The sequence below is a fragment of the Phocoena sinus genome, chromosome 10 (assembly GCF_008692025.1).
Source record: "Phocoena sinus isolate mPhoSin1 chromosome 10, mPhoSin1.pri, whole genome shotgun sequence".
In the NCBI taxonomy this organism is placed as follows: domain Eukaryota; kingdom Metazoa; phylum Chordata; class Mammalia; order Artiodactyla; family Phocoenidae; genus Phocoena; species Phocoena sinus.
The window spans coordinates 57,984,415-58,002,158 of NC_045772.1; the positions used below are offsets into that span (position 1 = coordinate 57,984,415).

Consider the following 17,744-nt stretch of genomic DNA (forward strand, 5'->3'; position numbering starts at 1 on the left):
CATTTGTTCTTTTTTTAGAAAACATTTGTTCTTTTTTTTTTTTTTTTTTTTTTTTTTTTTTTTTTTTTTATGCGTTACGCGGGCCTCTCACCGCTGTGGCCTCTCCCGCCGCGGAGGACAGGCTCCGGACGCGCAGGCTCAGCGGCCATGGCTCACGGGCCCAGCCGCTCCGCGGCACGTGGGATCCTCCCAGACCGGGGCACGAACCCGTGTCCCCTGCATCGGCAGGCGGACCCCCAACCACTGCGCCACCAGGGAAGCCCATTTGTTCTTTTTTTAAAAAAAAGTTATTTAATTAATGAATGGATTGAATGAGAGAAATCCTGAATTCCTGGATTTCTTTTATGCAGCAACAAAAAGTACTACTGATATATAAAACATATAGAATGTTTTGTTTTGCTTTGTTTTCAGAAGAGTAAATTTGAAAATAAGGGCACCTAGATGCAACACGATTCTAAGGCAGGGAATCTCAAGCCTACACAGTAGAATCACCTGTGGAAGTTTTAAAACTCAAGGCTACCCAGGCCCCACCTGCAGACCAATTAAATCAGAACCCTTGAGATTGGGATCCCAGGGAACTTTATGCCTTTAAAGCAGCCCAGGCAATTCTAATATGCAGCCAGGGTGGCAAACCACTGTCCTGAGGCCATCAAGTCCCTTCAGAAAGTGCTTCTTGCCTTTGACTTGCCTGTGAATCAGTGCAGATGGATTTAGTAGAATCTGGGCATTTTTAGCTAGCTCTGTCCAGTTGATGTAGTTGCTGCTGGGCCAAGGACCACACTTTGAGGAGCAAGATTTTAAGAGAGGTCACAAAAGAAAAGGTGACTTGTTTCAATATGGAATTACAGAATGTCTGTGTGAATTGAAAATGCAGATTACTTACAACTGCATTACTGTAATGACAACTGCCACAGAAATGAAGGAGGGAGGAAAGCTCAGAGAAAAGCTTCATAGTTCTGGATTTGAGACCTGAATGTAAGACCGGACACTATAAAACTCTTAGAGGAAAACACAGGAAGAACACTCTTTGACATAAATCACAGCAAGATCTATTTTGATCCACCTCCTAGACTAATGGAAATAAAAACAAAAATAAACAAATGAGACCTAATGAAACTTAAAAGCTTTTGCACAGCAAAGGAAACCATAAACAAGACGAAAAGACAACCCTTGGAAAGGGGGAAAATATTTGCAAACGAAGCAACTGACAAAGGATTAATCTCCAAAATATACAAGCAGCTCATGCAGCTCAATTATCAAAAAACAAACAACCCAATCCAAAAATGGGCAGAAGACCTAAATAGACATTTCTCCAGAGAAGACATACAGATGGCCAAGAAGCACATGAAAAGCTGCTCAACATCACTAATCATTAGAGAAATGCAAATCAAAACTACAATGAGGTGTCAACTCACACCAGTTACAATGGGCATCATCAGAAAATCTACAAACAACAAATGCTGGAGAGGGTGTGGAGAAAAGGTAACCCTCTTGCACTGTTGGTGGGAATGTGAATTGGTACAGCCACTATGGAGAACAGTATGGAGGTTCCTTCAAAAACTAAAAATAGGGCTTCCCTGGTGGCGCAGTGGTTGAGAGTCCGCCTGCTGATGCAGGGGACACGGGTTCGTGCCCCGGTCCGGGAAGATCCCACATGCCGCAGAGCGGCTGGGCCCGTGAGCCATGGCCGCTAAGCCTGCGCGTCCGGAGCCTGTGCTCCGCAACGGGAGAGGCCACAACAGTGAGAGGCCCGCGTACCGCCAAAAAAAAAAAAAAAAAAAAAAAAAAAAAAACTAAAAATAGAACTACCATATGACCCAGCAATCCCACTACTGGGCATATACCCAGAGCAAACCATAATTCAAAAAGACACATGCACCCCAATGTTCACTGCAGCTCTATTTACAATAGCCAGGACATGGAAGCAACCTAAATGCCCATCAACAGACGAATGGATAAAGAAGATGAGGCACATATATACAATGGAATATTACTCAGCCCTAAAAAGGAACGAAATTGGGTCTTTTGCACAGACATGGATGCATCTAGAGACTGTCATACAGACTGAAGTAAGTCAGAAAGAGAAAAACAAACATCGTATATTAACGCATACATGTGGAACCTAGAAAATGGTACAGATGAACCGGTTTGCAGGGCAGAAATTGAGACACAGAAGTAGAGAACAAACGTAGGGGGGACACCAAGGGGGGAAAGCGGCGGCAGGTGGTGGGGGTGGTGGGGTGCTGAATTGGGAGATTGGGATTGACATGTATACACTGATGTGTATAAAATGGATGACTAATAAGAACCTGCTGTATAAAAAAATAAATAAAATTAAATTCAAAAATTTAAAAAATAAATAAACATTAAAATTTTTTTAAATTAAATAAAAAACTTAACAGTTCCGCAGTGGGTTATTGTATCAACTTGAGTGATCTTCCTGTTTTCTGTCACATCATCTCTCACTGGCCAAAAGGTGTTAATGTTTGCTCCCTGACTACTTTTGCAGAAAAGGTATGAGAATTTGCATTAGATCATTTTATTTGCAGCATCTCAAATATGCAGTAATTTAAAGCATACAAGTTTAGGTCATGTTAGAATTTAGTTCACAGTTCCATGAGACCTTGTTAAACCATTTTAGTCTGTTGGAGCTTAAAGCAGTGATATGCTGACTGTGAGTACAAGTGAAGCTGATCAAATCAACCCTGGAAAGTGTAATTAGTAAACCTCCTCGTGTGCTTTTGAAAAATCAAGACAGGTTTGGTGAACCTTGCTGACAGAGTCTCTTCGGGACAAATGACTCGGTTCCCAATGTATTGTCATAAAAGAAAACTCCAGCTGCAAATCCCAAGGTGACCCATTTATCTGGCTTGGGTGGCACATAATGACTTCCTGAGCCCTGCAAATAATTCTGCTGGTTTAAAAATCAATTTGGTTGATACAATTAAATGAAACTGATCCTTCAGGTTCAAAACCCATCAATTGGACTCACATATTAACATTTTAATATGGAAACAGCCACAGTAATCTTCCAGCGCCTTCTAATAGTGTTCTATGGGGTTGTCTGGTCAGGCCACTCAGGATGGCCGTTCTCTCGCTCTCTGTACGTCCCCTACTTGACCAGTGCCTGCTTCATCTATACCCTGTGCACATGACTGAACCTTCCTACGGACTTGCCCCAGCCTCAGCTAGTGATTGTTCTGATCAAAGCGGTGGTGAGGGGCGTGTCCCTCTGCTGGTTTCCCTGGTAACTAATGAGGTTTCCCTGGTAACTAATGAGGCCACCTGACATCAATTCCCCCTATAACTGGCAATCTCCCCTTCCCACAACCAGGAGAAAGCCTGCTACCATGTCCTGCCCACCGTCTGTCTGCTGCACGCCGTGGGGTGTCCCTCCAGGACCCTGCTTCAGACCTGTCAGCTCTCCTATCCATTAAACCACTGATGTCTCTGTTGGTGAGTCCGGGCTCTTTCTTCGGTTTTAAAGCTGGGCAAGTGCAGCCCAACAACTGGCGGAGCAGCCAGGAGACCAAGGAAAACTCCCTAGTGCCGAGATGTTGAGAAATACACAACGGGGAATGGAAAGCTGCGGGGGGCTGTCCACTAACACGTGGTGCCCAGAAGTTCCAGGGGTGATCCCAAAAGTTATGGGGGAAATCCCCGGTGGCTGTCCTTGATGAACGGGGGCTGCCGAGAGATCTGGAGAACAACGGCCCCGATGGTTCTGCTATTGTATCAAAGAGAGGCTTTTGTAACTGGTTAAGCTAGCTCTCTAGAAGCAATGTATTCTCTTCTTGTGCCTTTGAGATGTAGATGATCTACCTGGGTTCTCAGGAACTTTAATCCCATGTGATCTCTAAGAGTAAATGAAGAAAAGGGAGAGAGGCTTTTAAAAAAACCATATAGGAATAATTATGTTTTGGGAATATCTATCTAAAAGAGTCTCTCCAGATTTTGGTAACTTGAGACTAAACTAAGTTAAATGAAGAGAATTCATTGACTGGTTCATTTCAAATAGGGTAAAATATTGGAACATTAATTGCTGGGCAGGTTTGTCTCTCTTTGCCGGCCTGGGAGAGGAAGACTAGAGCATTAAGTTTTCCAATCAGGAAATTTACAATTACGTGCTTCTTGGTTTTTGCCAGAGATTAACGTTTTTAAGTGTTAAGACTACAATCAGACATAATTAATTATTGTAACCAAGTTTGTTTATCCATTACATTGTGATCCGGCGTTTAACGGTGACTTTTTAAGTCTTTTGTCATTTATAGGCAGTAATTGCTGTGCTCTGATGCTTCTGCAAAAGTGCTTCATCTTCAAGAAGATTCGTAGGAAGGCCTTTTGGCAAGCACAGGTCTCTGATAAATTTCAGATCACACAGCTGAACGGGGTAAGAAATTAAAGAATCCTAATGGAAAACCCAATGGCTTCATAAAAAGGTAACAAAAGGGTTGTTTACTGGTGAATATGGTTATAATGTTTATGGGTTTTGTTCGGAATGTTACTGGTTTTGATCTGTTTTCCAGGTAGAGGGGAGCCCTTCCCCTCAAGTTAGCTTTGACTTACAGCAATTTGGTAAACTACACCTATGGGTAGAATTTGTCGACGGAAAAAAAACACGCAACCTAAAAGTTGAGAGTTGTTTTAGTTGGCGGACTTTCAGGGGACTTCAAGCCTGGACACAGCATCTCGGATAAGGCTGAGAAAATTGTTAGAGGCGAGAGGGAAGCCAGGATATATAGGACTTTCTGCAACAAAGGGCAGGTAGTAGGGATATCAAAAGATTACTGTTAATTAAGGAAAACCAGACATCTCGAGTTAATGAAATTAGCCCTTTTCTATGTATGGGAAGAGGTAAAGTCTGGGCTCGTTGAAATCATTCCTTTGATATGCACCTCAGCTGTCTGGGGCCAGTATCCTGTTTTCTCCTCCAGAGCTTCAGGGTGCACCAGTCCTTGGTGGCTGCAGCAGTTGACTGCTAGATGGCAGGCCTCCTGTTTCTATCTTGAGTTCCCTCAGAGCTCACCACAGGGGCAGCTGTAATGTGGTAGCTTGAAGGCTGTAACATCTTTTGTTCCCCGATATGGCAGGCAGCATTCTCAGTTCATAAATTGAAACACTTTTCTGTCTGGTCTGCCAACTAAAGGTTGGCACCTGCCATCTACCTCTACAAGGGTTAAATCCCAAGCTGCTATGACTGCTGACCTTCAACACATCCTGAAAGGAGTTCAGGGTGGAGATCAGGAACGAGGCACTCTGTGCTCTGGGAAAAACTGGCAGAACAGGCCTTCAGATAGTTAGATATTTTCAGGAGAAGATTTTATGAGCCCAATTCTTGCATCTCCTCGTAGCTAGAAAAGCACTGAAGTCTTTCATGGTGACGTCTGCTCCTCACGACTGGCAGTAACCTTCTCGAGCCCAGCAGAAACCTTCTGCAAAAATGTGTGCTTGATTGCATGTACCCCACCTTCACCAAAGTCACATATATGCTGACCTTCCGCCCTACCTCTTTGGAGCAGTTTCTCAGAGCTATCTGAAATGCTGCCTCCAGGGCTACAGTCCTCATTTTGCCCCCAATAAAACGACTCACAACTCTCTCACAGTGTGCAATTTCTTTTTTCAGATCACAGGTCCCTCCAGAAATTGGAGACTCTTAGGTTCTGAGCAGCCTTATGAGGTGAAAGGGAAAGACTGTCTCCTGGCATGCGCAGGAATCTCTATATTTGGGGACCGAGAAATCCAAGGTGGAGCCTGATGGCAGGTCTTTGGCATGGGTTTCTTGGCCTTGAGAGGCCTTTTGGGAATTCAGCCCGAGACTCCTTCTGAGGAGTTCTGCCTCAGCCACTTTGGAGGAGCCTACGTGGTCAATTGATCAGACTTGTTTTGCAAACAAATTAGTTTTGATTTGGCTGTGTTTGGTGGAGATGAGAGTAATTTTAGATTGAAAAAGATTGTTTCAATAGATATTAAATTCTAGTTCTGTTAACTGAGGTCTGTATTGATGAAAGTTATTGTGTAACCACACTTGCCCTGATGTTCAGGAGGAAAAGATTATCCAGTGAAGTTACCACAGAGTGTAACTACTCATGCTCGCTTTTAAGTCGGCTGCTGAAAGCACACGTACAAGTGTTGCATAACAATGTGGTATAAGTGATAAAATGTACGGCCTGTAAAGTGTTTCCCCGTTAACATACCCCTGAGTCTGTTCACAAGATCTGATTAAGGTTCCCCCAGTGTGAATAACTAGGCGAAAATAAAGGAGGTCCAGCACCGAGGGACATGATCTGAACCTGGGGTAGGAGCCAGCACCCCGGCATTGAGGGATGGATATTTGGATCGTCAATGCTTTCTATTGGAAGATTTGCAATCAAAAGGGGAAATGATGGGAAAATCTACACATATTGAGGTATGGGGTTGTATATGAGGCTTATACGTGGTTTAACTTAAATTTTACTGAGGAGAGCAGCCCGTTTTGTGGCCTTTCAGACATACATTTTATATCTGCTTTGGCCATTGCGGAAGGGAATGCATTTGAAAGTCAAAATGGAGTAGCTGTGGTTCAGACATCCAAGGTAAAACGAGGTGGCCATCACATGATTTTAGACATAGTCCTCTGTTACTGAAAACTTGAGTTTTCTGAACTGTATTGCAGACCAGGACAGAAACCACAGGCGGATGTGGTATTATCTCAGAATGTGGCTACCGCTTGTATTTTGCTTAATTGTCATCATCTCCCTGTGTTGTACCTGTTAGATGTCTTACATTTTGTCCCTAGCCTGAGGGAGGAAATCTATTCGAGGGCTGAGCAGCCACACGGCCTCACCGTGCAATGAGTCTTATTGCCGGGTCTACAGGGAGATACCATTGTTGTCCTCCTCTGGACTTCCATGAAAAACTGACCCGGCTAATGTGACTATATGGGACGACTGACCATGGGGGGGAAAGACTTATCAGCTTCCAGTCCCATGTGCAACATGTCAGAAGGACCCCCCACCGTAAACGTTACTGTACAACTGACTGCCCGTGACCCTCCCTGGGCTATGCTGTGTGTGGAGTGGGACAGGCTGGCTTCTGGACACAGAAGTCCAACTAGTGGGACTATTTTCTGCTTGGAAAGACCTAATGTGTCCACCCCTAATGGCACGCAACATAACACGGGGTGACAGATGTGTACTAGGGCGGCTGACCCCTGGTGAGGCCACCATAATGTTTCTTTTAGAGCCAGGCCTTCCCCACCCCATGGGGGTGGCTCTGGGTTTGTGAAAACCAGGGGCGGCCTTACCTTCCTTATTACGGGACAGGGCACTGCCGCTTCATTGACCTGGTAAGCGCCTGGGTCCAGAATGTGCCCACATCCTGGCAAATGACTGTTCTGAGCATACTGGGTAGCTTACTCTTTTCTTTTTTTTTTTTTTTTTTTTTGCGGTACGTGAGCCTCTAACTGTTGTGGCCTCTCCCGTTGCGGAGCACAGGCTCCGGACGCGCAGGCTCAGCGGCCACGGCTCACGGACCCAGCCGCTCTGCGGCACGTGGGATCCTCCCGGACCGGGGCACGAAGCCGTGTCTCCTGCATCGGCAGGCGGACTCTCAACCACTGCGCCACCAGGGAAGCCCGGTGTCTTACTCTTTTTTTTTTTTTTTTTTTTTTTGCGGTACGCGGGCCTCTCACTGTTGTGGCCTCTCCCGTTGCGGAGCACAGGCTCCAGACGCACAGGCTCAGCGGCCATGGCTCACGGGCCCAGCCGCTCCGCGGCATTTGGGATCTTCCCGGACCAGGGCACGAACCCGTGTCCCCTGCATCGGCAGGCGGACTCTCAACCACTGCGCCACCAGGGAAGCCCCCGGTATCTTACTCTTGATGCTGTTTGGCTGCTGCTGTCTGTATTGTATTGTGGCAGCTGGTTGCAGTGCCCCCTACATACCTGACCCCAGGGATGTCATGGAAGAGGGGCTGGGGCTGGGGCTGGACCGAGATACTTAAGGGTCATACAGGGTATGTAGGGGTGGAGTATCTAGTCAGGCCACTCAGGACGGCTGCTCTCTTTCTCCCTGTACACGCCCGGCTTAACCAGGGCCTGCTTCACCCACACCTACTCACAGGACTGACCTTCCTACACACTTGCCCCAGGCCCAGCTAGTGATTGTTCTGATTAAAGGGGTGGTGAGGGGCGTGCTCCTCTGCTGGTTTCCTTGACAACTAATGAGCCAACCTGACCCAATTCCCAACCTGTAACTGGCAATCTCCCCTTCCCCCTCCTCCCCAGGGAAGCCTGCCACCGTGTCCTGCCCGCTGTCCACCTCACGCGGTGGGGTGTCAGTCCAGGACCTTGCTTCAGCCGTCTAAGCTGTCCCATCACTGATGTCTCTGTTGCTGACTCTGGGCTCTTTCTTTGGTTTTAAACCTGTGCAAGTGCAGGCCTTGAAGGAGGGCAGGGTGCAGCCCAACAGGGTTACGTTTAGAAAGCAGTGCATAGGAGACAAGGGAACCCTCCTGCACTGTTGGTGGGAGTGTAAATTGATACAGCCACTATGGAGAACAGTACAGAGGTGCCTTAAAAAACTACAAATAGAACTACCATATGACCCAGCAATCCCACTACTGGGCATATACCCTGAGAAAACCATAATTCGAAAGGAGTCATGTACCACAATGTTCATTGGAGCTCTATTTACAATAGCCAGGACATGGAAGCAACCTAAGGGTCCATCAACAGATGAATGGATAAAGAAGATGAGGCACGTGTATATAATGGAGTATTAGCCATAAAAAGAAACGAAATTGAGCTATTTGTAATGAGGTGGATAGACCCAGAGTCTGTCATACAGAGTGAAGTAAGTCAGAGAAAAACAAATACCGTATGCTAACACATATATATGGAATCTAAGAAAAAAAAAAAGGTCATGAAGAACCTAGGGGTAAGATGGGAATAAAGACACAGACCTACTAGAGAATGGACTTGAGGACATGGGGGGGGGAAGGGTAAGCTGGGACAAAGTGAGAGAGTGGCATGGACATATATACACTACCAAACGTAAGGTAGATAGCTAGTGGGAAGCAGCCGCATAGCACAGGGAGATCAGCTCGGTGCTTTGTGACCACCTAGAGGGATAGGATAGGGAGGGTGGGAGGGAGGGAGACACAAGAGGGAAGAGATGTGGGGACATATGTATATGTATAACTGATTCACTTTGTTATAAAGCAGAAACTAACACACCATTGTAAAGCAATTATGCTCCAATAAAGATGTTAAAAAAAAAGAAAGCAGTGCATATAGTGTTGTCTTTTAAATCTCACCAGAATTAGTCATGGAAATTAATATTGAAATATTTCTTCTAGCACTCAAAGCCAATGCCTTTACAAGGTCTTTGCCGTGTATTCACCAGAGAAGGCAGAAGCATTACAAATGGTGCCTTAGATTCCACTGGACAGCCAATCTCCCCACCGACTACCTGCAAAGTTACAAGACCTACTTGGAGCACACAGGTAAGGTCAACGATATAGTTTCAGTTCTCATTGTATTAACTCAATCAATGGTATGTAACCTTGCGACCACTCCCTCTCTTGGAACTCTCTTGTTTTTCTTACAGGGAACCACACCTATTTTTCTTTTTCACAATATTTTCTTCATGTCTTCTTTCTCTGACAAAACCTTAGATGCTGGTATTCCCCCCTTCTAATCCTTGGCCCTCCTCCCTTCCCTTTTCATTTATTCCCCTTCATTCATATGGCTTCAACTATCAGCCATAAGGTGATAACTCCACCTGTAACTCCAGGCCTGGCCTCTAAGCTCTAGATTCTTGCTGTTCAATAGGGCAGTTACTAGTCACATGTGACTGAAATTTTTTAATCAGAATTAATTAAAAATTCCATTCCTCAGTCTCACTAGGCACATTTCAATACTGAATAACCACATACGTCTAGTGTATGCCACATTGTATAGTTCAGGTAAAAAACTTCCATCATCACAAAAAAATTCTACTGGACAGTGATACCTAGATAACAATAGCTAGTAATGTATGTGCCAGGGATTCTTCCAAGTCTTTTATATGTAAACTAATCCTCACAACAAACTTCTGAGGTACTTAACAGTAGTCAAAAATCACAGAGACAGCAAGTAGAATGTTGGTTGCTGGGGGGCGTCCGGGAGTGAAGGTTGGGGACTTGTTTAATGGATATAGAGTTTCCATTCTGCAAGATGAAATTAGTTCCGGAGATGAAGCATGGTGATGGCGGCACAGTATGAATGTACTTAATACCGCTGAACTGTACACTTAAAAATGGTTAAGATGTCAAATGTTATATGTATGGTAGCACAATGAAAACAAACAAACAAGGTTTGTACTAAGTACTTTTAAGACTGTGGTGAAACTGGTATGCATTGTAGCTTTGGAAACAGGTATTTGGAACGCCTCATTATAACAGATAACTAATGCCAGCAGTAAGACTACTGAAAGAGAATCCAATTAAAATGGGAATTTTATGGTAGACACTTTAAGAAAGAAAGCGTGCTTGGGACTGTATCGTGAAAAATGAAACTAATATGAAAATAAATTTATCATATGTTTATCAACATTGAGGTTAACACTGCAACTATTTGCTCACACTTAGAACAAAGACACTGGTTATACTGACATAACAATTTTGAAAAAATTATGAATAAGTAAATGTGCCTTTAATTTTTTTATTCTACAAGCACCTGTACAAAATTCAAAAGGTTCAAAAGTGTACACAGAGAATAGTAACACTTCCCTCTCTCCAATATTCAGTTCACCTTCCCTGGTGGAGACTTCTATTTATAGCTCATTGTATTTACATACAGGGATATTCTAGAAACCTGTAACATGTATGTATGTATATATTGTCTCTTTCCTCCTTTCCTTGTCCAATGCCCTGCTGTTTTCACTTAATATATCATGGAGAGCTTTCCCTATCAAGAGTATGTGTATTTAAATAATACCTGTCAAATTATTCTCCTTAGAGGTTACAGTCAATTACTCCCTAATAATGTCTGAGAGTATAATTTTTTAATTTACTTTTTAATCAGTTTCAGGTGTACAACATAATAATTTGACATTTGTATACATTGCAAAATGATCAACACAATAAGTCTAGTTAACATCCATCACCTTACATAGTTACCAAAAAGATTTTTCTTGTGATGAAAACTTTTTTTTTTTTTTTTTTTTTCGGTACGCGGGCCTCCCACTGCTGTGGCCTCTCCCGTTGCGGAGCACAGGCTCCGGACGCACAGGCTCAGCGGCCATGGATCATGGACCCAGCCGCTCCGCGGCATGTGGGATCCTCCCGGACCGGGGCACAAACCCGTGTCCCCTGCATTGGCAGGCGGACTCTCAACCACTGTGCCGCCAGGGAAGCCCGTGATGAAAACTTTTAAGATTTACTCTCTGGGACTCCCCTGGCGATCCAGTGGTAAAGAATCCGCCTTCCAATGCAGGGGACGCGTGTTCTATCCCTGGTTGGGGAACTAAGATCCCACATGCCACGGAGCAACTAAGTCTGTGTGCCCTGGAGCCCAAGCACCACAACTAGAGAGACAAAATACGCATGCCACAACTAGAGAGAAGCCCACGCACCAGAACTAGAGAGAAGCCCATGCACCGCAACGAAGACCCAACGGCCAAAAAAAAAAAAAAAAAAAATTTTTTTTAAAAAAAGATTTACTCTCTTAGCAACTTTCAAATACAGTAGTCCCCCCTTATCCGTGGTTCAGTTACCTGCGGTCAACCATGGTCCAAAACTATTACATGGAAAATTCCAGAAATAATTCATAAGTTTTAAATTGTGCACTGACACAACTAGCGTGACAAAATTTCACACTGTCCCAATCCATTCGTCTGGGGCATGAATCATCCCTTTGCTCATCATATCCCACCCATTAGTCACTTACTAGCTAACTTGGTTAACAGGTCAACCATCATGGTATCTCAGAGCTTATGTTCAATAACCCTTCTTTTACTTAATAATGCCCCAAAGTGCAAGAGTAGTGATACTGGCAATTCAGATCTGCCAGACTGAAGCCATAAAGTACTTTCTTTAAGTGAATAGGTGAAAGTTTTCACCTTAATTAGGAAAGAAAAAAAATCATATGTTGAGGTTGCTAAGATTCACTGTAGAGAACAAATCTTCTATCAAATCGTGAAAAAAGGAAAAAAAAAATTGTGCTAGTTTTGCTGTCATGCCTCAGACTGCAAAAGTTATGGCCACGATGTGTCAGTGCTTGATTATGATGGGAAAGGCATTAAATTTGTATCAATACGATAGGATATGTTGAGAGGGAAACCACATTTGCATAACGTTTATTATAGTGTATTGTTATAATTCTTCTATTTTACTATTATTTTGTTCACCTTTTACTGTGCCTAATTTATAAATTGAACTTTATCATAGGTCTGTATGCATAGGAAAAGACAGAGTATATATAGGATTCTGTACTATACAAGTTTTCAGGCATCCATGGGGGGTGGTCTTGGACCGTATCCCACACAGGTAAGGGAGGACTACTGTATGCAAATAACAGTATTATTAACTATAGTCGCCATCCTGTACGTCACATCCACGTGACTTATTTCATAACTGAAAGTTTGCACTCTTTGACCCCCTCAACCCATTCTCCCACACCTCCACCCCCTGCCTCAGGCAGCCATCAACCTGTTCACAATGCCTTTATCCATTCATCCACATCCAGCGATGGACACTTAGGTTGTTTCCATATCTTGGCTATTGTAAATAATACTGCAATGAACGTAGGGGTGCATATGTCTTTTTTTTTTTTAACCGGAGTATAGTTGCTTTACAATGTTGTGTACGTTTCTGCTTTTCAAGTTAGTCTTTTAGTTTTCTTCAGGTTAATACCCAGAATTGGAATTGCTGGATCACATGGTAGTTCTACTTTTAATTTTTTGAGAAACCTCCATACTGTTTTCCATAGTGGCTGCACCAACAGAGCATGAGGATTCCTTTTTCTCCACATGCTCGCCAACACGTTATGTCTCGTCTTTTTTATAACAGTCATTTTAACAGGTGTAAGGTGATGATTTCATTGTGGTTTCGATTTGCATTTCCATGATGATGAGTGACGCGGAGCATCTTTTCATGTTCCTGTTGGCCATCTATATGTCTTCTTTGGAAAAATGTCTATTCAGATCCTCTGCCCATTTTTTTAATCAGGTTGTTTGTGGGGTTTTACTATTGAATTATATGAGTTCTTGATATATTTGGGGTATTAACCCCTTATCAGGTATATGATTTGCAAGTATTTTCTCCCACTCAGTAAGTTGCCTTTCATTTTGTTAATGGTTCCCTTTGCTGTGCAGGAGCTCTTTAGTTTGATGTATATCATATATTTGACCCTTGTAAACCTCTTCGGTGAAAACAGTATGCCATAGTTTACACATTTCTTATTATGAGTAAGGTCACATAAGTCGTATGCTTAAAGAGGCACCTACTTGCATTTTCTGTTCATGTTATTTCCTCATTTTTGTTTTTTTTTAATATAGATGTAAATAGTCATCACTTTATTATGAATAACATCTTTCAGGATACCGTGTTGAAAATATTTTATTTAAATTTTTTGAAGATTAAAAAATGCTGTTAAGTATATCAATAACTTGTTTTATGGTTTTGCAATTTTTATGCCACTTTAGGCATTTCCATTCTAAGATTATGTTAAAAATTCTCCCACGTTCTGGTATTTTTATGGCTTTCTTTTCTATTAACATCTTTGATATCTCTGGGACTTACTGTGGTATAAATGAGTGAGGCATTTAACTTAATTTTTTCCAGGTCTCCAGTTTTCTCCAAACCATTTACAGAATATTTCATTCTTTCCCACTGCTTACCTTTTTTATTTGACACTCAGGTCACAGAGCTTCTCCTCTCCCTGGGAATTGGGTACCAGCTTCCTTGGGAACCAGGTACTTTGTTCCACATTATCCCTTTCCACAACCCTTCTCTCACTGTCCCTGCCCCCTTCTAAGGCCTTCACACAAAGGGTCTCCTCTTGTCTGGAAGTCCCCTTCCCCACCCCCTTGACTTGCTAACTCCTTCTCATACTCAGATCTCAAGTTGTTTTTTTTTTTTTTTTTGGCTGCGCGGTCTTTCTCTAGCTGCGGTGAGCGGGGGCTACTCTTCGTTGCAGTGCACGGTCTTATTGTGGTGGCTTCTCTTGTTGCAGAGCATGTGCTCTAGACACACGGGCTTCAGTAGTTGTGGCGCGCAGGCTCAACAGTCGTGGCGCATGGGCTTAGCTGCTCTGCAGCATGTGGGATCTTCCCGGACCAAGGTTTGGACCCGTGTCCCCTGCATTGGCAGGCGGATTCTTAACCACTGTGCCACCAGGGAAGCCTCTCAGGTCTCGAGTTTAAATATCACTTCTCTAGGTTAGGTGCCAAATTTTATATCCCCAAACAACTCCACACTTCCTCTCTGGTGCAGCTGTTCCCCACGATGACAAAGATCCAACCCATGTTGGACACTTCAGTATCCCTAGTGCCTACATCAGTACATAGTAGATAGAGCTTAATAAATATTTATTGAATTAATGCAATGTCTAATTTTTCCCTCTGATTGATTCTCCTCCTTAGGCTGTGGTTGGGAGAATGAGGGGGAGCTATGGTTCCATTAGTGAATGCTGAGTCCAGCCACTTGATACTTACAAGGCTCCTCAGGGCCTCCTACTAATAAGTGACCACTCTAGGGGCCAGCCTGGCCCCTCCAGACATGTCGGGCTTTGACCCAGCAGATCCAGATTTGAAAGGTACGTACATATAGCTTTGGCCTTTGCTGTGGGACTCTGGGACTTATTAATCTTCAGAAAAAGAAGCATTATGTTAGGAGAGTTTCCTTGACCCAGTTTTTTTCCCCCTTATTTTACCACCTTAGATGTGAGGCGGTATGAACGCAGAGAAGCTGCCACTTGCCACTTAGGATGTCACGTGATTAATTTTTCCCTTTTAACTTAGCCTTGGTACCTGTTGAAAAAATATCATCCTCATAAAATCCCAGATATTCTACTTGGTAATTTCTGTAGAACCAAATTCTGCTCTTGGGAACTCTAACACTTGCACTGTATAAATTAGAAGCAGAAATCAGCAGGGAAGAGAAAGAAGAAAATAATGTGAGAAAAAAATGCAGGTGATGGGCTTCCCTGGTGGCGCAGTGGTTGAGAGTCCGCCTGCCGATGCAGGGGACGTGGGTTCGTGCCCCGGTCCGGGAAGATCCCACATGCCGCGGAGCGGCTGGGCCCGTGAGCCATGGCCGCTGAGCCTGCGCTCCGCAACGGGAGAGGCCACAATGGTGAGAGGCCCGCGTACCGCAAAAAAAAAAGAAAGAAACCATCAACAACATGAAAAGGCCACCTACTGAATGGGAGAAAGATATTTGCAAACAATATCTGATAAGGGGTTACCATCCAAAATATACAAAGAACTCATACAACTCAATATCAAAATAAACAACCTGATTTTAAAATGGGCAGAGGATTTGAATAGACATTTTCCCAAAGAAGACATACACATCCTAAAGGGCATACTTCACAGGTTTCATAATCAAGTTTTAAAATGTAATAAAAGCAAATCACAATCATAAAAAATAAAACACAAGTAATAACAAGTACATTGTAGAAAATTTAAAAATGCTATTTATTTGCCTTATTTACCAAATGGTTAGCTACAAAGATACAATTTTTGCCTTGGAGTTTAAGGCAGTTTCATTTCTTACCACAGTTACTTTTTCTGATGCTAGAATCTTCTGTGCTAGAATCTTCTGTGTCTTCTCTGTATTTAATTGATCATTTACATTTTATGTTTGTCCACTTGGGAACCATACTTTCTTCATGATCACCGAAGCTCTGCCATATAAAATGTCATCGTCTTCATATATTTGAGTAGTACCGATCCCGGTTTTGAAAGTCTCTATGAGCATATCTTGCATAGGTCTTATTATGAGGGATCCTTCCGAAAGGTTCATGGTCATTGAAACAAGATTCAAAAACTTCATCAACGGCCTTCTGAGCTACTTCTTTGCTGATGTTCCTAACAGCCAGGATAGAACGAATGGCTCTGTCTCGCACACAAGTCTAAGGAGAAAAGTACGTGGCTTTAATTTTATTAATATATGAAAGTAATTTTATTAATATATGAAAATTTTGTCATGAAATAGTAACATTTTATACAATGTGTGAACCACAGTCAAAATTAATTTCCTCTCATGTTATTTTATTAATTTCTGTCAGTCCAAAGAAGAAAGATTAAATTATGGAACATGTTTAGCTCAACCTAAAATTATTTAGGTACAAGTAAGATCTGCTTCCCCTCCTCCCTTCTTCTCATCTTTCCTAATGATGATAATTTCTAGGCAGTATCTGCTAAACAATAACTCCAACTTTGCAAAATCATAAAAAAGTCTATAAATAAGGTTCTGGTTGAGCTTTTTAATTTGAATAAATATGAAATATACTCCCGTGCGCCTCTCTCCCTTAGCTTTTCAGGTGACGAATGCTAGATAACTTTTCCTTCGAGAAGAGCATCTCCCCTGGAGGCAACAGGAAACCACACATACACACAAAATTTGAAGGCATCCTAATTTTTCAGGGGGAAAAAAAAAATCAAACAACTTTTTTCTTGGGTACATACTGTACAAAAGCAGGGACTCTGTTCTCTAGGACTCTTCTCCCACTACCTCCACGTATTTTCCATCCTATTGCTAGTTCTGTTCATTTTCTGCCGCTGCTACCCAAGTTAAAAAGAGGAGAGATTTCTCTTTCAAAGACTCTGGACTCCGGATGACATGCCTTAACTGCATTAGCCTCTTCTCTGGGATGTTCTGATGTGCACCCTACTTCCACTGAGAGCCAGAACACACCGCCCATTCAAAGGCTGCCTGAGCTGAATTCACCAGATGAGCAGGGATTGGAGGGCACGGAAGACATGCAGCACAAGTCAGTGGCACATCACTAAGCGGACTTGGCACAGGCTGAAAGCGTAACAGCCCTATCAGAGTAGGCACCCTTCCCAGGCCCCAGGTTTGCCGTCTAACTAACTCCCATTCACTGAGTTGAAAATTTCTCTTCCTAGTTCTCTGTGACCTTCTACCTTCCTCCCCAGAGTTGAGTTACTCTTTTCTCTGGAGAGCCAAGGGCCTTCCTGCTGTTGTTCCAAGCCCGTCCTTTTTGCATCTGGTTAAAACTGCTATCCTGATGCCCATGTACCTGACAATTGGCCCAGTAACCTCTTCCCATAGAAGAGCTCTGACCAGCCTTTCTCCTAAATGTGGACACACAGCCCCTTGGTTGCTATGGGCAGAACTGCTCACATTCTTCACCGGTCCATCAGTTCTAAACTTCCTCTCCCCATGCCCATCTATCGTGGACCTTAAAAGCTTTCTAGTACAGTAGAAACTATAACACAACATTGTAAAACAACTATACCCCAATAAAAAAATATAAAGTGTTTCTTTTAGACAGAAACAACAAAAAAGCTTTCTAGCAGGATGATCTTGCCTACAGTTTTCATTTTGTTTTGTTTACAAAATCGCTCAGCTCAGCTCATCATAATCAAGTCCGTGCTGATCCAAAGCTTTGCTGTCACGTCATACAGCCTTTAAAGGTGTGCTAATACACAATGCACTGCAGTGCAGTCTCTGTGCTGACAGGTATTACTTTTTTGTCTAGAGAATACTGTGATGGTTTCAAAACACAAGTCCAGTACTGTTAGGATAAAAGTAA

The 17,744-nt window shown here is 43.1% G+C and overlaps 1 protein-coding gene across 9 annotated transcripts in view; it reads right to left on the bottom strand.

The window, feature by feature from the left end:
• Positions 1-15,636: 15,636 nt before the first annotated feature.
• The window catches only part of ATP23 (ATP23 metallopeptidase and ATP synthase assembly factor homolog), a 37,817-nt gene continuing 35,709 nt past the window's right edge, over positions 15,637-17,744 (bottom strand). For all 9 annotated transcript variants that reach the window (XM_032646298.1, XM_032646293.1, XM_032646292.1 and 6 more), the window contains one exon: positions 15,637-16,097. In XM_032646298.1, the coding sequence (XP_032502189.1) occupies positions 15,894-16,097 (204 nt within the window). In that variant the 3' untranslated portion in view covers positions 15,637-15,893. The remainder of the gene's footprint in view (positions 16,098-17,744) is intronic.